This window comes from Neodiprion fabricii, chromosome 2 (genome assembly GCF_021155785.1).
Source record: "Neodiprion fabricii isolate iyNeoFabr1 chromosome 2, iyNeoFabr1.1, whole genome shotgun sequence".
In the NCBI taxonomy this organism is placed as follows: Eukaryota; Metazoa; Arthropoda; class Insecta; order Hymenoptera; family Diprionidae; genus Neodiprion; species Neodiprion fabricii.
This window is the reverse complement of record NC_060240.1, coordinates 15747589-15767792: the sequence shown is the minus strand read 5'-3', so window position 1 is coordinate 15767792 and position 20204 is coordinate 15747589. Positions and strand designations below refer to the sequence as shown.

Genomic DNA, 20204 nt, shown 5'->3' with positions numbered 1-20204 from the left:
TCTTTAACGATAATCTAGCCTGATGAATTCTCAGAAAATAATTGTCACAGTGAGGGAAATGATGTAAGTACATTTGATATCTAAATAATTTTTGTGTTCACGTTTCTCGGCTATTTTTGACTCGTTTTCGAAAAGTCTACGCATATCTGAGGAGGGCTGGATTGAACTTGAATAACGGACAGCGAGGGATAGTCGTGGAATATTCAAGTCGCAAGCAAATCTCGTCTTGATAAGAGTGTATAAGACTAACCCGGACTCATTCCTCTTGAAAAATAATGAGGGATCTGCGGTCGCGGTGACGAACTCGACGATGCCGAAGACGCTGTGTGTATTTTCCTCCGAGGTGTACGTATAAGCAGATTGAATTTTGTGAAAGGAAAATGGTATAAGGAGGAGGTGGAGGAGGAGGAGGAGGAGAAGGAGGAAAATAATGATAAAGAAAATAGACGAAGAATAACGGATTTATAACCGCATTCAGCGACGGGGAAACGCGACTGAACGAACCTCTCTGACGACTTTACATACTGCTGAATCACATATTTCCAATTCAATCTGCTTCTTATTCTTATTCTTTTTCTTCTCCTGCTACCTCGGGATCGAACGAAAAACCATTATTCTTGTGCGTCGGGGAGAGCTCAGGACGGGGGAAACTGTATGAGGATCATGGGGGACGGAAAATGCGCTATACTAGAGGCGAATGCACCTTGCTATTCATAGTTGACTCAAGGCCGAGGTATCGCCAGACATACGTTAAAAATTAGAGACGCGTAAGATGCCGAAATATATTTTCAGGAAAAAATACAATTCTAAATTACTTGAAAATCGCAAAATCAGCAGAGAAAATAATTATTTTTATACAAAATTTTGAATCTCATTCTATATCAAGTTGAAAACTCACGTACAGCATACCCTTGAAGAAGACTCGAAATTTTCAAATTAATGTACGTGAATTTGAAAATACTTGTCCGTGCCAGTCTATACAATCAAGTGTGAAAGAATAATGTCACCATAATTTTTTTTTTTTTTGAACTTGAAAACAAAACAATCCGTCCTTCTCTCTGCAAACTGACGACTCACAAAATCTGTATAAAATCTCCACGAGTATTGAAATAATGACTAAAATGTCACGAGAAAATAACGACGAGTCAGATGTTTTTGTTTAGAAACTCAGGAATTTCATCCAACGATAGACAAAAACATTTATCTTCATTTCCATCGGGTGACATTTTATGAGACGATGAATTTTCGCCGTAATCGTGTCTAACGGTCTCATCGAAGGGTTTGTTCGAAACCGTTGATAGTATCTTCCTTTTCCTTTTTTTTTTTTATGACTCCAGTGCAAAAGCAGTGCATAGTTGAGGTTGTCGGGTATGAACGGGTCCACAACTCTTGGCGAAACTTTTTTCCTCCTCATTCCATCATAGCTGCTGACGTTACCGCAAGCACTGCACGAGTAGAGCATGAAAAGGGGCAGGGGGGGAGGGGAGGGGGCTGGAAGAGGAAAGTGTACGGGGGCTCTTGAGACTGAGAATTTCTAGTAGTGCTCCTGCAGAACGACGACGACGACGATGAGGAGGAGGACAAAATACTTTTGAGAGTTGGGAAAATAACGAAACCCGCTGCTGCGGTCACGGAGACGCGATGCAACCAACCAATAAAACCACCTCCTACCCCCATTCCTCTTGACAAAATAAAATATCTCTCGAGATGCTATCCATTTCGTATAAGCGGATCACCAGCTTTCATATACATAGGTATATAAATATAACCACACACGAATTATATATATATATATGTATATATGATACCCGCAAGCCGATACTGAGTATGTATGATAGTGGTAACGGATCGGGGGTTGAGAGGGTACGGAGCCATCCAACTTGAAGGCAGTAGTAGCAGAAAGAGTGGAGCCTAGGAAGGGGAAAAGAATCTCTTTCGATTATTGGGACATTTCGTTTATAGCATTCTTTTTGCTATTCTATTTTATGGCGAGGTCTTTTGCGGTGTGGTTTTTTTTTTTTTTTTTTTCTTTATTCTTCCTTTTTTGATGCTTGTCTGATATTTCGGTGGGGCGGAGGAGGAGATTATTTCGACGATTCATCAGAGCTTCCCGCTGGGGAGATTCGGAAAGAGCTTTCCTTACTTCGTTGATCAACTTTCCCCCTCTTGTCGTTTCGATTTCGAGTGTATTAGCGCATTCAGTTCTGCGTGGTATTTTTTTAATCCTATCTCTCGGCTTCAATTTATGTGCTCTCAAGAGGTGAGCCGCATTTTTGGATGCTCTTCAACTCTCGCCGCGGTGGAGAGTCAAGGGTCAAGTGGGCGATTCGAGTTCTTTTTACTCCTTCTGTCGAAATTCTTCTCTTTTATTGCGTACGTGAGAGAAAATGCGAGTACGTAAAAGAAGAAACTCAAATATTCATAGAATAATTGTTATACCGATTTATTCATTTGACTACTTTTTCCAGTTTATTTTTTTTCGCTCCGAGTTGATTTCAGCTTTATAGTACACCAGAACAGAGCTGAGAAGAATAAGAAACAACTAAATGCAAACCACCGGCTAAATTATCGATGCCAGTAATGGTATCTGTAGATTCATGCCAAGATTTATTCGTTCAGATTTTCAAACCATGTTTGAACGTTAGGCTATTCATTCTTGCCTCTACTCACGGCAAATAATGGTGCTACTAATTTCTTGCTGTGCTGCTGCCGTGTCTGCAATCTGTCAATTTGCGGAAAGTCATCGTTCTGCTTTGGATCGTACAATTGGGTTGTAATTAAGTCTGTGATGACGACTGATTTCAATACATTTCTTGCAAGACGATTATAAACTTCATAGCGATACAGTGCGAACCGTTCTTAATTCTCGATTATTTGCACAATTTCTTTCACAACACATTCGGAAAAGAAGAATTACCGCACTGTGGTTAACAGTTTGATATATTTTATATCACCAGCGTCGGAAATATTTGAATCAATGAACGATCGTCGAAATCCAGGTAACTCTCTTAACGTAATCGAAACCAGTATTACAATGCCCTGGTCTTCGCCCTAGTGAGGAAAAAAATTTCGCAGCACATCCGCGATATGCACAAAGCCATTTTGACATTACTTTGACGAACTCGGCACGAGATTCTACGACATTACTTGACGTGATAATATTTTTCACGATGCACAAAAGTCTTGTTTTCGTTTCGTCGCTGAGGATTATAACTGGAAGAATAGATAAAATTAATGGTCGTAATGAAACGTTGAAGTCAAGAGCAGCGGTTACGACCCCGTGCGTAGTGGGCTCAAAACCAAAGTAGTTTCAATAATGGTTTCGAAGACGTCAAATCACTGTATTTAATGGCCTCTAAATCAACTGACTCTGTCAGTGCACCGAGTGACACTAAAAGAGAATAAATCACGCCACGAGATTATCAATTTCTCGCCACAACTTAACCTGTCTCAGCTGCAGATATCCGTCTTAATAAGTTCGAGCCATGGAAATTGCAAGTCTTCGGATCCTGGCACAAACAATCGCATCTGTCGCCAGCTATCCACGATTCAGGAAGAACCGAATGCACAGATGGAGAAAAGGGCAGTGGCTGGGTAAAGTGGACTAGCGGTTCGCCAGATTTCATGTTATTCCACCGAAGTTTATTGCCCCCAGATAACCCAGTCTAACCCTTTGCTTCTGCCTCTTATCGAGGATTTTCTCTGTGACCGTACAAACGATAGTTGCGGTACAACGTTGCTTACATCACTTTACTACACTTACTTATCTCTCCCGACGCTCCCCGTTTCCTATCAAAACACTTGACTATCAACGTTCTTGTATCGTTTCCATTCTCATGTCCAGCAGATCGCTGTAACATAGAACATCCAGTCACTACTTAAAATTCGGTAAAAGAAGTCATCAAAAGCCCTAAGATTCTGAATCACACAGAAACAGATCCAATGGCTTCTGATATGAAAAGAAATGTTTTCCACAAAGGATTCACATGGGCGCGAGTTGCGAATTTTAACACTGTTAGCGATTCCACAAATCTTTAAAACATGCCTAACACGAAGACTGACATAAATTGGCGATGGGATTGGATGAATGAGAGAGTCAGTTCCTCAAACCGTTCAAGGCAATGTTCACATGGTCGTGATCAGACCGTGGACTAATGGCTCGAGTATGTTGGAACAGAGTCGTTCTCACGTGCCTCACGTTTGTAGCATGCAACTGCATTACCAGGTGCATGAGAGTGTCAAGTATAACGCACGTAGTACTGCGAATGTTGAGCTTTGATACGGAGGACGTCGTGCGTGTGTGCGAGGTGAGTAATCAAGTTCTTGGCTCACTGCAGTACCACGGTTTAGTTTACTGCAATCCATCTGCTCATGGCTTCGCTTGCGAACAAAACTGCGGTATATGTAAGTCTTGTTGAACGAAATGTGTAAATTAGACATTACATGGATGTTCACGTATCTCACTATTGTATCAGGATGCGATTAGAACTAGAAAATCAATTACACGAAGCGTATGATTGATTAAAAACCTACGACTGAAAGCCCAGGGATTGGGACAATTTTTGTTGCAACCAACTGTGTCTGTGGCGATAAATTAACCTGACCTACGAAGCTGTTGGGTTACTGCACGCGAAACTTGGCTCAAGTGCTGCGGAAGAAAACTTCCGGGTTGTAAGTTCACGTCTATTTGTGTTCGTGAAATGCAGCTCTGCTTGCTGGTTCTTGTTCTTATAGATTTAACCGGAGTCAGAAGTTGGAGTATTGAAAACAAGTCATGCAGAGAACAATTCAAAATCACATGATGCCGCGGAATCGATATCGAGCAATCCGATAATTCTCCAACGCTGGCTGGTAATGACTAGATTTTGAAAGCTCCGCGTAATAATGTTAATTTTAGTGGACTTTGGATAATTCCGAAAGAGCGGATAACAATCACTGATTGTTTTGATGTGACCCAAATCATTCGGTGTAGCTCTTCCAAAGCAACGATAATTCACCTGCAATCAAGGTTAACAAATCACGTTGCGATACTTTCTTCCATACTCTTATCACCGCCAATAGAACACTTTTATATGTCAAGACTGGTACGCGAAGTTATCGTCAAATAAAAATACTTGGTACCCCAGCAATCCGAGCAAAGTCCATTTAATCATGAGTCAACACACTCCACGATCATGCCAAGATGATAATTTCCACGATTCTGAAGCACAGTCGCTTTTCGTACTTTGTGGTTATGTAACGGTCAGTGAAAATGGTTCCATCTTCTTAAGTGGATTCGCAGAAGGTTCCGCAAGAACTAAAAAAGGTATGAAAAAGTGAAATCTAAGTTAGAGCAGTTCTTTCTTTCCGTGCTAACCGCTTTTCCATTTCCATTCCACTTGTTCTTCATTTCATTTGTCGTATTACGTTGATCTGATCAACTTCGTTACGTGTGTATATCGAGCTCTATTGTGCCCGTGGTGCGGTTATTCTTCAAAGGCTGCGCCCTATGCGTATGATAAATCATCCCCCCATTCATAAGCATGAATATGAGCTGAGCACAGTGATTCATACAGAATCCTATACTGTTCTCCTCGAGCTGTTGCGAAGTGAACTCGTTTCTACTTTCATTGGTGAATATTTGAACCAATGAACGCAGTTTCTCTCGATAAACTCAACCCAAATCGTTTCACGTTTAAGCCAATACACAAGAAAAAATTCTTTCTCTCTACATTACCATGCAGTTACTGCACAAGGAAACTCATCGCCATTCTGACTTTCGTGCTCACGTTGATGATGCTGCTTGCGTTAAAAACGTATCGCTATGCAGAGAGAAATTGCGCAAAATGAAAAGGAGAAAAAGCCTTCGTTTGGAGCATAACTTTGAACGTGGATTAAATCGTGGTATAGAAGGGAATGTGGAGTGTGCTGTAAAACCGGATTCGGTTGGTCGTAACCAGCAAACAATGGCGAGCGAGAAGCCCAACTGGCAATATCGTATCCAGTCCAACCCTCCGTGCGAGCATGGCAGAGATTTGGCATTAAATGACATTTCAGCCCCCAACTTTCGTCTCCTCATAAATGCGTAATTCCGGCGGGAAAATCTCATTGTACCTACCAGTGGCCTTCTCCCTCGGGGCGTCATACGAGCCGCCTGTATACACGGACCACACAAATCCGGGAAGCCCCCTATCCCCGACTAACGTGACACGCGTTGTCACGCACATAAATTGCTGCGGCACTGTCGTAATACAAACCTTCGTTTCGTTCGTCGATTCGCCAATTGAAAGTCATCCTATAGTGTTGTTACACCGCATTCAGGAGGGGGAGGCATGTCTAACGAAGTGTCCCATAAGTCAGCGAGACGCGGTGCAGTGAAGGGAGTTCAGCGCGATCGATGAAAAGACTGTTAACCATTTCATTTATTGTTTTTCCAAGATGTTTTTTTAAGACTCGTCTCGATAAAGTTCCATGTTCATGTCCTTAAAGTCTTGCCTTTTCCTTGAAATCTACCAAAGATAGAATCTGAAGCGCCTTCGATTTGCATTTGATAAAAATGGGTTGTGATTTATCCTTGAAGTAATCTGATAAATAAGCTACTACGATTATCGATAACGTTAACATTAATAGTTGATCTTGGCATCAAGCTTGTATAATAAATTTCCCCTTCCTGCCCGCCAACACTGTATTTAAACTCATAGTTCAATGAATGTGAAAAATGATATTGTATAGATATTCGGAGGTATTTTTATGGCTTTGTAAAAGTGAAGTTATTTTTTATTATTTTGTATTTACGTCGTAACGGGCGTGTGAGTTTATATATTTGCTGTCGCCGTATTTGCGATAGATTTTGCAGGTGATGTCGCCTTGACGACCTTTTCGATACCGTGTTTTTCTTTGCAACTATTGCACTTTCTTCCAAATTGGTTAACCCCTCCTTGCGGGGCATGACTAAGAATTAATTTCTCATGATCACCATGTTCCCATGAGTTCTACATCGCAAGTCGAATCTTGAAGGACCTCAAGAGTCAATCTGACTAATGTCTAGAATGACAAGTGGCAAACCCAAGAGGCCAGTTGCAGCTTAAAGCCCACAGGTTTGCTCATAACTCAATCTATCTCTGTAGAAATTCACGATTTCAGTTACATTTTTCTACCTTTCCGTCAAATGATTGTTTTTTATTCATTCGTTCACCCATTAGTGAGACTGTGTATTCGTTTCGATCAATTTTAATATTGCTAGCTTCGACTAACATTGTGATCAATTTTGCAGAATTCTAATGATTTTCAATATCCTAAATAAGTTGAACGAACCTTAACAATCCCAATCACCAATAACTTTGAAAGTCACTTTAAACAGGAGATCATTACTCGTTAGATGTGTCATATTACTCGCTGTATTATTAAATAGAAAAACATACCCGTGGTGACCTTTCCCAAATCGAAATTGGGAGTCCTGATGGCAGAGACATGACCTGGCGTGCAAGGCTTCGCTTCTACCTGGTTTTTACCCGCGTGAACTAATGAATGCGATAAAAGCTCGTTTCCCTTGCCGAGCAGGATGACCCATGTATGTGCCGACCGATAACCCGAACGCGGCGGACCGGGAATACGTCAACCCTTAGATTAAAATGTCCCCGGGCAAAAATCCCCCTTCTTTCCCCTCTCCATCCAAGCTGAGATTAAAACACGATACATCGGTCAGGTCGAGCGATAATTATCGACCCACGTGTTGTCGAAAGCCAGAAAGATATGCCCACCGTCCCCCTCCCCCCCCCCCCCCCCCCCCCCCTTGCCTCGATATATAATCAGGTTATACACGGTCCGCATTTAAGTGAGACACCCCAAGGCACTGGGGACTAAAATACAACCTGCATCCTTCCGCACTGGTTGACACACTTCCATATCGTCATTTTACGAACTTCCGTTCGAGTTTTAGTGTATTTATGGCATCTCACCCTCTTTCGATTGCTTTCTCCGATCGAATAGTTTTTATTATCTAGCATAGAATATTTTTGGATACCTTTGAACAGGATTTTCAAAGATTCCGAATGCCCCATAAACACAGATTACTTCTCATTATACGCCGACTACTTTCACGTAATCTTAACGATTCGATGAAGCTTTATTTATAAAAAAAGCTAAGGAATTTTTGCATACTGAGTTTTCAGAAAATTTTAGGGAAACAAAAAGTTTTTTAAATATTGTTTCAGAGTTCTGCAAAATACCTAGCATAGTAATAAAAATATCGGTTTTACCCCAAAGTTTACCTGAAATTCAGAATTCTTGATTGTAATTCCAAGACCCAATAAACACACACCAGTATAAATTTCGTATATGAAACGTCGAAGTCGTTTAATAATGGTATAAGTATAAAATTCAACCGTATCACATATACTGTAATATTTCGGATGGATATTATTCGTATGATTACTCTGTTTATTATGCGTATTTCATTATACAGAAGTTTAAAATACGTATTATTATAGCAAAAGCAACGTATAGTATATTTGTTCATTATTCGTACGAAAATCGTTTAAAACTTATATGTTTAACGATGTTGGTACTCCATCTTTCAACGTTTTATCAGAATCGTTTCATTTGAATTTACAAATTACGAGCTATTAACGTTCACGAAATTCGTTTATGATTTTGGTAATCACAACATATAATATTCATTCATGACACAACTGCCAGCAACTTTAATTAGACGTTTATCATACTTCCTATTCACCATTGCACAGCAGTATATTGATTGTTTTATGAACGTATATCTTCGACTATTATAATGTACGTTTTATTGGTATTTCTGATCTACGCGTGATAGACGTTTATGAAATTCATTTTCAATCTTGGTGTCTACAACATCTATATATATATATATTAGGGTGTGTCGAAAATGAACTTTTTTTTTTTCTTCGCTCCTACCACTCAAAACTTTAGGTTTTGACATTAAAGAGGTCCTCGTTCAAGGAGGGCGCTGTAGCTTGAAGTTTAGAAGTCGCTCAACGAGGATTTAGGTTTCCCATCTAATTAACACGTAAAAAATATTGTTTTTCGTTCAAAATGATGTCAGGCAACCATAAAATTGGCGATGTCTGTATTTCTTGGCTTATTTGAAAGCATGACTCATCCCCTAAACGATGATAGGTCGTTTTTCGACTTACCTTGTTCCAATTTTTTTTTACGCCACTTTTCGACCACAATAGTCACTTTTTCAAGTTTACAAAGTCTCCAAGGTATCAATGAGTCCAAAATGAATTGCTACAAGTATTGATTCTTGATTCGAATATAAATAACCAATTCTAAAAATTGGTAAATTCCGTATCTTCAATTTTATTCAAAAAACCATGTTTATTTTGAGAAATTTTGTATGTTTCACTAATTTTTGGAATTGGTTATTTATATTCGAATCAAGAATCAATACTTGTAGCAATTCATTTTGAACTCATTGATACATTGGAGACTTTGTAAACTTGAAAAAGTGACTATTGTGGTCGAAAAGTGGCGTAAAAAAAATTGGTACAAGGTAAGTCGAAAAACGACCTATCATCGTTTAGGGGATGAGTCATGCTTTCAAATAAGCCAAGAAGCACAGAAATCGCCAATTTTTTGGATGCCTGACATCATTTTGAACGAAAAACAATATTTTTTACGTGTTAATTAGATGGGAAACCTAAATCCTCGTTGAGCGACTTCTAAACTTCAAGCTACAGCGCCCTCCTTGAACGAGGACCTCTTTAATGTCAAAACCTAAAGTTTTGAGTGGTAGGAGCGAAGAAAAAAAAAAGTTCATTTTCGACACACCCTAATATATATATATATATATATATATATATATATATATATTGTACATTCATCATACAACTACCAGCAACCCCAATTAAGCGCTTAATTATTGCGGTTTTCCACTATTGCACAGAAATATATTCATCGTTTGATGAACGTATTTTTTCAACGATTATTGTTCACGTTTTACTGCTACTTGTGATCTACGTTCAATAACCGTTTATGAAATTTATTCAATATCGGACTATTTTCAAGATACATTGAATTGTATAATATGTATATTTGATCAAATGGGTTCATACTTGTTTTACTTCAACACGATTGAGGAAAATTCAACGTTGAGTACAATATTCAGATTATGAACGCACTTTTAGTATTCATGTATGCGGAACCGCCTGATGCCAAGCGGTGGCCAAATCAGTTGATTATCTTATAATTAGTTTCCGAAAAATGGACTTTAATTACCCGTTATTTTGATGCCAATATTATGTGGTAACTAAAGCTGAACACTGATCTTGTATTCATTTACCGGTGCATGGAACATAGATATAACCAATAAAAGGAAGAGAATAAAGAAGTGTCCGAAACGTGAATAATTTCGTACCAAGAATAATAATTTATTGTACATTTTTATAATTATTTCACAATATTGGTTATCATATTATAATATATTAAATCTCATTATTTGGCACGAATTACGTCAAGACTTCAATATCTTGTATGAGTACTTGCTAAAACAAGCGTTCATCATATCCTGTCGCATTTTTAACGTCGTTTGTACGTTTATTTTTCGCGCTATTTTATCGGAGTTCTGTGCGTTATACATTGTGTCACTACTGATATATTATTCTCCTGCTCTGGTGCGTCAGCGTCGGTAACGCTGCAAGCTAGAGTAAGAGCGCAATAATTATATGTAGAGACAGAACTTATCCCATGGACCGCGCATTCATACAGTAAGTGTAAGTATAGCGAGTGGTAAGACAAGGACAGCTCGGAATAACACGGGCATATATGGCAAAGTTGATTCCCTTTTGGGCACGATCTCTCTGTCGCTCTTGCGTCTCCTCTATCTTTGTCTTTGTCTGGGAGCCTATATTCATCCCCACCCTTGCAACTGGCCTCAGGCGCTGGTTATGGCGTTATTCGTCAACCGAATGCGGAGGTGCTCGGATCGATCGGTGATCGTGTAGCAAAAAAGGTGAGAAGCTATTGTTAATCTGCGGCCTAGACGGAAGAAGCAAATTCGTCATTAAATAACGCTGGTAAGTACAACTACATATTTTTCCAAATATGGTGGTATTTTGTCTTAATACATCGAGCATTCTTGGTTGAAAAAATAATGTGTTTTGCAACTCAAATTCTGTCTCTTCTGTATTTTTTTCTTTCCTTTCTTTTCTTTCTTCAAAAGAAACTATGTGTAATGTTCTGCGTCTTTTTCTCTAAACCAAACGATGTACCATAAAAATATGGAATAGTTTATTGTTTATTATATAACGTTCATGAATATTTTTGAACTGTTTTTAAACGTTATTTATATGTGTTAAGTTTACTATGATACGTATATTATAGGTTAATTATATTAGTTCTTGTCGAATTTGAGGAAAACTTCATGTTAATAATCATCCCATGTGATCATGCGGTTATTAGTAACTTTTGCTCTGTATTGTTTGAAATCGGTTTCGTGTTTATTATTTTTTTAGATACCGTTTCAACATATCTATAACATACATATGAACTCGTAGCATCTTCCAAAGTAACAAAGTATAGTAATACAGCCACGTAAATATTTCTGTGCCATCGAAATCACAGAAATATTATTTTGACAATATTTTTTATTTTCTTTTCCCTTCAATTGAAAATAACAATTATTATCCATCAGAAGAAGACGGTCATGTTAGACAATAGAGACAATAGAGAAGATCCGTAGCAATAAAGCTTTTTCACCAGTTAGTGCAACAACTTATATAGAGGTTTATTAAAAATTATGTATTTTGATCCAAAATTCTGTTTTGTGTATATTTTCTTGGATTTGGGCTGAATAAATATTAAAAAGGGATTTGCACCTGAATAATTTTGTAAACACTGGTAAAAATAGTGGTCATCTACCCATCAAACGTATATAATACGCAGGAAATTCGTAACAAGTAATTTTATTCCATTGGATTTGACTTTGATCTTTACCGATAAACGTATAGTATACTCATGATTTACGTTCAGTAGTAGGCGTCATGATATACTATTCGAAAAGTATTAGAATATAAGCAGGACATCGGCCCAGAATTGGTTCAACGTTAAACTACGATCTTGTTTAATTTGTAGTAACAATAAATAGCGATACATAGAACTATAAGTACTATAGAATAATAATATTAGTAACAGTACTATCTAGTCCTGAAATATATCACGATTCCTACTACTGAACGTAAATCATGAGTATACTATGCGTTTATCGGTAAATGTCAGAGTCAAATCCAATAGAATGAAACTACTCATTACCTGCGTATTATATACGTTCGATGGGTAGCTGACCACGTTTTTTATTCGTGTTTACAAAATTGTTCGGCTACAAATGCCTTTTTAATATTTATTTAGCCCAAATCCAAGAAAATATACACGAAACAGCATTTTTGATCAAATTACTTAATTTTCAATAAAATTTTATATAAATTGTTGCGCTAACTCGTGTAAAAGCTTTATTGCTATGAATCTTCTGTATTGACTCACGTACTACGTTCATTAGGTTCATTTAACTTTTAGTTTTCAGAGTGGTGTGCGGATATTTACGACAAATAAGGCAAGCACGTTAAAGCGTACATCATTTCTTGTCTGGTGTGTATTATTATTTAGTTTTATAACATGCCTCATGATTTAAAAGTTCTGAGTAAACGACATTTGCGTCGCAAAACAGCTATAAATACTCGTAAAGTATTACTGAGTATTGCAGGCAATAATTGTGCACTCGAGCACCTTACGAAATCACAATTAAAAGATGCTAGTCATGAACATGTGTCTTGTATCGGAGAATATGTGCACTCTATAGATAGCGATTATGATGTTGATCATATCCATCAAAGTAATGAACAGAATGAAGAAAACTCTAATTCGAACCGCGATAATAAAGATTTCAAAGACATCGAAAGTGACATAGATAGCATCAAAGCTACGTTGTACAGTTCTGAAGATAATTCAAGTTCCGTCAGCGATGAAGTGCATTTAGATGATGAAACGAACTTTGTTGAAAATTTGCGCGACTGGGCATCTTCAAATAACATCACACATAACGCGATCGATCAATTGCTAGCATTATTGAAACCAGCACATCCTATCTTACCCTTAAGTGCTAGGACTCTACTTCACACGTCACGACGTATTGAAACGTTAAATTTAGACAACGGAGAAATGTGTTATTTCGGTTTGGAGAAATGCTTGAGACAAAAACTCGAGTCAGGTCTCAAAAAAGGACTGTCACCTGAACATACGTTGCGAGTTGATTTTAATATTGATGGGATTCCCGTTTATAAAAGTAGCGGAACATCATTTTGGCCAATTTTGGGACGCAGTATTTCAATGATCGATGATAGCCCATTTGTAATTGGTGTTTATTATGGTACGGGTAAACCGATGCCACTATCTTCATATTTACGAGATTTAATTAAAGAAACGTCACGTTTAAGCACCAATGGTTTTGAGTTTAATGGCACCAAATACTTTGTCAGAGTTGGTTTATTCGCGTGTGACGCGCCCGCGAGATCTATGTTGAAAATGTGTTTAGGACATTCGGGTAAGGATGCTTGCGAGAGGTGTAAGATTCGCGCAGTTCATCTCAACCGTAAACTGTGTTATCCATGTGACACCGAATTCCAGAAGCGAAAAGATAGTGATTTTGTTGCACCTAGTGAAAACGATCGTCACGTTAAAGGACGTTCGCCTCTTTTAGATCTTTACGTGGGACTAGTCTCCCAATTTCCTTTAGATCCCATGCATTTAATCTACCTGGGAATTTTGAAGAGGTTGCTCCTTAAATACTGGGTCGAGGGTTCACGTGATTGCAAATTGTCTAAGGATATTTTGTTAGAAATTGAACGTATAATGAAACTATTGGCGCGATATGTTCCGGCAGAGTTTCCTCGAAAGCCCCGTGGATTTTTGGATTTGCATCGATGGAAAGCGACAGAATTTAGATTTTTCTTGTTATATTCCGGCCCTGTTGTAATGCGGGATGTGCTAGATCGAAAAAAGTACAAACATTTTTTATTATTGTCTGCCGCCGTGTATATTCTATCGAATACAGCCTTGTTCTCGCGTTTTCGAAACATCGCGCAAGATATGATCGAAAAATTCGTTACTCAAGGTGCTAAGATATACGGACAAAACTTTGTCGTATATAATGTACATTCGCTGCTGCATGTCATAGACGACGTAGAACGATTTGGCCCATTAGAAGAATACAGTTGCTTTGTGTATGAAAATCATTTGGGCCATTTGAAACGACTTATTCGATCGAAACGCTTGCCGCTGCAGCAGCTGAGTAATCGACTTGAAGAACTAAGTTCTATTCGTAAAACTAATTGTCAGGAAAAATTTATTCCTAAACCCAAATTTATTGGAAATTCTCGTGAATGTCAGGCTCTGGAAACGAAAAAATTCAAAATATCAATAAAAAGGCCGGATAATGTAGTAGCTTGTGGGACAGAAATATTAGTGATCAAATCAATCCTTTTCATTGCCGGAGAATATAGAATTATAGGTACTCCGTTCAAGTACAAGCGAGACCTTTATCAGAAACCTATTAAATCTTCCAAACTAGGGATTTTTTTCGTAAGAAGTTTCAACGTAGCGAAATCTTATCGCGTCGATGATATATTACATAAATTCGTCTGTCTTCCATTTAAAGATGGTTTCGCAGTAACTCCGATACTACACGAAATGAAATAAAATTTTTATTTTTTGTTAAACATCTCAACGAAACGAGCTCTCGACAAAAAACAGATGATGAACCTACGATTCTCGGCAATGTGTACGAGGAAGAGGGATTCGTTCAAGACATGTATAGTATGTCTATGTCTACCTCGCACACATTCCCGAGAATCGTAGGTTCATTATCTCTTTTATATTAAAAGTTTGCTTCAATTGAGATGTTTAGCAAAAAATAACATTATCGTATACCTATTACCATATACCGTATATGCCGAGTCTAATTTACCTAGTAGTCCAATATACCCAACTCTACCATATGTTCATAACATCACTTTTGAGCTGATTTATTATAGTTTTGTACGTCACATTGACGTTCAAGTATTGGTTAGACATGCGTTCCCAAAATCTTCATAATGTTTCATGATCGATTCATCTTTTAACTTATATACTACCTTGCATATTCCTATGTTGATGTCCTAATTAAAAACTTTTAAACTGGCACTTTTTGCTCAGAGTGGAATAAAAGTGCTTGAATTTTGATCAAATATAAATTTATACACCAGACTAGAGAATATGATACATTTAACGATGTTTTTACTCAGTCGTGCTGCAGAACTATGTATGCGGTGATTGAATTCTTGGTTGGCGAAGATAGAGAATGCGCATTGGTACCAGTTCTTTGGCTGGTCGAAAACAACACCCAATGTTACTGGCCACGGACAAAAACTGAAGATCATTTTACAAAACTTGTAAAATCAAAGGCTGCCTATGAAAAAACATGGCCAAAGTTTGCCATTCACAAAGTACTGCATACCGGAGGTGATTATTGGAACGTAGAACTTTTTTTTACAATTGTATACGGATTGAATGTTTCAATCATATTAATTTTCACTTGGATAAGAGTTACGACGATATATTTTGATCATATTGTACATTTGTGATTAATTTTGCTAATCAATGAGCATTCGGTATTGATTGATATTCCTTGATTAACTAACAGATGACTACCACGACACCGAAGCAACGATGGCGCGCCTACTGGAGCTGGGCACGTCCGATGAATCCGGAATAATTCGCAACATCGCTAAAAAATCCACTGTAATACCTCAGCAAGATATTACCAATGACGTGGACGAGAATGAAGCTACGAACAGTGATGATGTCGAACCTGAGCCGCAAAAGAAAAAACGTAAACACAAAACCGACAAGAAGAAGGCTAAAAATCGACACGTTAGTAACAAAAAAAAAAAAACGAAGCGTTCTCGTGAAAGTTCAAGTAGTTTAGGTTACACCTCTTCAGCTGACGAGAATTTGCCACCGTCCGAAGTCGATGAATCGACTTCTAACCGTAATAAGAATACTCGCTACATTAACTCAGCCAAAGGATCTACCAAAAATCAGACACCAAAGAAAAACTTGGCCCACAAGATCGTACAGCACCAGTATAATGATAATTCCCATGAGTCACCGAATCAGTTGTCTGGATATGAAACATCAAATAGAAACATTTCTAGTAGGATCATCAGGTCTACCACGCAATATGACTTATCAAGATCCTTTTCACAACTTGAACCTTCAACCCCGACCACATCACGCGAACAGAATACCTTTGAAGAAAAAACTCTGCAGTATTTAGAACACATTAAATCCTACACTGAACAAAACCATCTGCTACTACGTAAAATCTTCTCAAAACAGAAGGAAGTCAGCATCGACGTAACAAAGAAACCAGCCGAATTCCCAAAACTTCCTCTTAACTCCATGGAAGACTTCTCCAACCTCGAAAATATCCTGAAATCCGAAGAGCATCGAACTTATTTAGTGAGTAGACCTTGCAATCATATTCAAAATATGTATGTCATGACATACGGATAGGTACTAATACCGAGCGTATTCTTCAATGAGGGCCAACCCCCTCCCTAGCGCAAACCAACACAGGCACATGAGGCTCGGCCGGGAGGGGATAGAATGCCAGTGGCCATGTTAGTCTCCACTCGACCGAACTTCACGTACGCGTCATGTGCCTGAGTTGGCTTAGCACTAGGGAGGGGGTTGTCTCTCATTGAAGAATACGCTCGGTATGTGTTGACTGCAAAGGAATAATGAAAATTACTACAGGCATACAGAATTGCGGTTCGTAACGTTTTAACCCTCTCGGACCGTATGTTGCTTCTACGCAACACGCACTTTGAGGCTTCATAAAACTGTATCGGTCGCAAGGTCAGGGTTCTAACTGCATAGTTCCATTAAGCAAGGTCAGATGGCCTTATAGATACTCCTAAACCCTGAGGTAAACTGCTTTCACCCATCGAAATATCAATATGGTGAGAGATTTTCATTCAACATGAAATCGGTCTCGGTCTGATCGAGAGGGTTAACGTTAAAAAATGCTGAAAAAATATTAGGAATCGACAATCTCCAACTAGTCAAAATTGTTATCGATGTTGATAACAGTAAGAATATTTTGAATTCAATTCGACATTCATTCATTTTAGTATTTTGTTGCAGACCGGGAAACTGGCTTCTGTTGGAGGGACAAGCGGTCGCCAATGTGTGTTGGCTATAATGAGGTCACTACTCACAAACGAATTAGCGATGCAATTCAATTGGGCAGGGAGGGACAAAGTCCCATTTCAAAAGACATTGACAATGGAAACTGTTTACGGTAATGAATAATTCATGAAATTTTCGAGAAACAGTTATTACTTGGATTTATCGTGTGAAAACAATATTATTCACACATTATTATTCAAATTATGCAAACTGTTAACTTTTTTCCCAATATATTCGAGATTCATCACAATTTACATTGAAATTATTCCTTATCAGTTATCAATATCGTGATATTGTACCTTCCTTTTGATGTATTTTTTCTCAGAGGCTGTGAAACAAACCTTTCTTGGCAAGAAGGAAATTGGTGATGCAACCGAAACCAGTGTTTCGTGTGCCGTGAAAGACTGGTTAAAACTAGCTCGATCACGGCATACCTATGTACGAAAGAAGGGCTAAGAAACTGTGGTAAACGTCAACTAATTTTAAAAACAGTCATATAAAAGTACAAATCATACAGGCATATAAATATTTCTGATATAAGTGTAATATTCTTAGCGTTTTCTGTTAGTTGTAACTACCGTGAAGACGAAAGTATAGTGTAGGTTGAGCTGTGTCTATGAGCTACAAGATGTACCTTTTTTTTTGATAAATGAGTATTTATAGATATAAGATATTTGTGTAACGTTCTAACAAAGATATAATAAAATCGATTCACATATATAAACTAAATTCGTACGCTTTCTAACTCAACCCAGACTTGTTTCTAGCTAACGTGAAATGATCTTCCTCTATAGCAGTGTACTATATACGCTTTCAATTACACATCCAAGATACGTTATGTATTCAAGTCTAGAGGTCCAATTAAAAACGTTTTTTAACACTGTATAATATTCGTTTAGACATAAATAATGAAAGATTAAAGCGTCATTAACAGAAAACATTTTGTCACGTTAGTTAAACGGACATTGTCAACACATTTTAATAGAAAAAATTTCCTTCATAATTTGAGTTTTAAAACGTACTTGCGAAACGTCTCTTAGTAGTCATCAATATCCAAATATTAGACGATTACCATAAATATTAAAATAACGGATTTTCGATACGTTTTATCAACAAATTGAGATACGATTTATAAATGTTTGGTTTCAAACGTATAAAATTTGCATATGAACAACTATCGTAAGACGTCCACCAAAAACGTTTAATAAACCGAAATCACGGCGGACATTCTTCGCAATAAAATACGTAGGTGCTGCACGTTTATTCTACAGAATAAAACGTTCTTTTTTGACGAATTTCATACGCTTTATATACTGGCATTGTTTATTGGGGAATGATCCTAAAATTGTCTATCAAATTTCAAATATTGTTGCAAATAACAAATTAAAATTTGACCACCTCTTCTCACTTCCTTGTTCAAAAGCAGTCGGAAATATATTCTCATTAGAGCGATGGATCCAGTGATCCCTTTTGACGGGTAAATCGTTGAGCTATGTGCAGGAGCGGCTGCCAATTAGTGATAACGTCATAAGGGATCAGCGGGAGTTCAGCTCTGGCTCGAGATATCCGCCGAAACTCGGGAGAGAGTTGGAACGAAATCGCGTGCTTCGGAGGAAAGCGATGTCTGTGTAAATATAAGCGTTGGTGTTCAAGGGCCATGAATTGTGGAAACATCGAAGAGACTCTCCCGATGGTGTTGAGGATGGGCATAATCCGCGGTGAAAATAGGCATTTCACGAATATCTGTGAAGATACCGAGACGTCCTTATGGTATGTCCGGCAGCCGACGTGCGCCACGAGCATCGGCATTTCTGGATGTACCGGGAACGTGTTGCCCCGGTATTCCCGCCAAAGGCGCACTCGCCATACCGCTGTTTACCCCCGTTGCAGTAAGAATGCAATCGTTAATTACCCGCAACAGATCGAACACCGTAGTCGGAGTTCTCAGACTCGATGAAAGTGGTCGAATCAATCCATGATGACCGCCAAATTCTCTCGAAGGTCATCGCATGCAGTCATCATCGACGACAATTCATGGATTTTAGCAAGGCTCACGAGAAAATCTGATCTTCAAGTGTCGCCGTTGATGTTAACGAAACTTGTAGGATTGTGCAGTGGATAAAAACCTTCGGTAAATGTTGTGTTATTTTTACGGAGTCCTGGTCCGAGAGGGTGAAATCGACCTCTCAAAGTATCACAATTTTTTGTTCTTTTCCCCTTTTTGTGAATTTCCAACCACCTTGGTTGAAGTTGATGTGCCATTTTCGGTCCAACATTTCAGATTTGGAAGTCTACATTTCGGGTTCTGGAACAGCTACCTTGAAACTGCCAAATCAACTTTTCTAAATTAGATCAGTCATTTTGGCTAAGTCATTTTAAATGTTGATGTTAGACATTGGATTTGAATGAACATCCCCGAAAATACATAGGAGTATTTCGTTACGTCGAAACATCATCGGATGATTATTATCTGGGTGTACATAAGAGAGAAAGAACAGAAAAATGTGATATTGAAGGGGTTTGTTCAACGTTCTCAGGATGGAATTCGTCACATACATTTTTACCCATTTTACAATCTGCAAAATTTTATCAATATCTGAAAACTTGTGAGGGTTTACTGCGAGTGAAGAAGATCAAGTCTCCGCTAATAGTCAAGGGTGAGTAAATCGTCCCTGTCAATAATCGAGGAAATAACTCCCGCCCTTCTTTTCCGGCTTTGGGGAAGGGCAACTCTATCAAGAAGAGATACTCGGTAATAAATTTGTCCCGGGCGTGATAGAGCTCGAGATACGGCTAAGGTAGTGCGCCAGAATTGGCAATACGTGCTCCAGTTGGTGGCAGCGGTGGGACTGGCGGAGGGCAGCTCAAGGGTCACCGGAGACAGATGGGGTAATTACTACGAGGTGTGCTGATAGCACGGCCTGCTGAGCCTCTGAGCCCGGCGTAGCAGCGTCGGCTATCCTGAA

At 38.5% G+C, this 20204-nt stretch overlaps 2 protein-coding genes across 17 annotated transcripts in view; both read left to right on the top strand.

The window, feature by feature from the left end:
* LOC124175082 (CUGBP Elav-like family member 2) overlaps positions 1 to 20204 on the top strand; it is a 378071-nt gene that overhangs the window by 89632 nt on the left and 268235 nt on the right. The gene's annotated exons all lie outside the window — the stretch shown is intronic.
* Positions 10405 to 18214, top strand: LOC124175081. Of its 6 annotated transcripts, none has more exons than XM_046554947.1 (6): positions 10405 to 11030; positions 12526 to 12597; positions 15288 to 15504; positions 15686 to 16506; positions 17181 to 17350; positions 17564 to 18214. In XM_046554947.1, the coding sequence occupies exons 3-6, from the start codon at positions 15303 to 15305 to the stop codon at positions 17604 to 17606; spliced, it is 1236 nt and encodes a 411-aa protein (XP_046410903.1). In that variant the 5' UTR covers positions 10405 to 11030; positions 12526 to 12597; positions 15288 to 15302; the 3' UTR covers positions 17607 to 18214. The 6 variants fall into 6 exon arrangements, 5 of the variants coding, with proteins under 5 accessions (XP_046410903.1, XP_046410899.1, XP_046410901.1 ...); XM_046554943.1 differs by having other exon boundaries at positions 10425 to 11030; positions 17194 to 17350; positions 17564 to 17967; XM_046554945.1 differs by lacking the exon at positions 12526 to 12597 and having other exon boundaries at positions 10425 to 11030; positions 17194 to 17350; positions 17564 to 17967.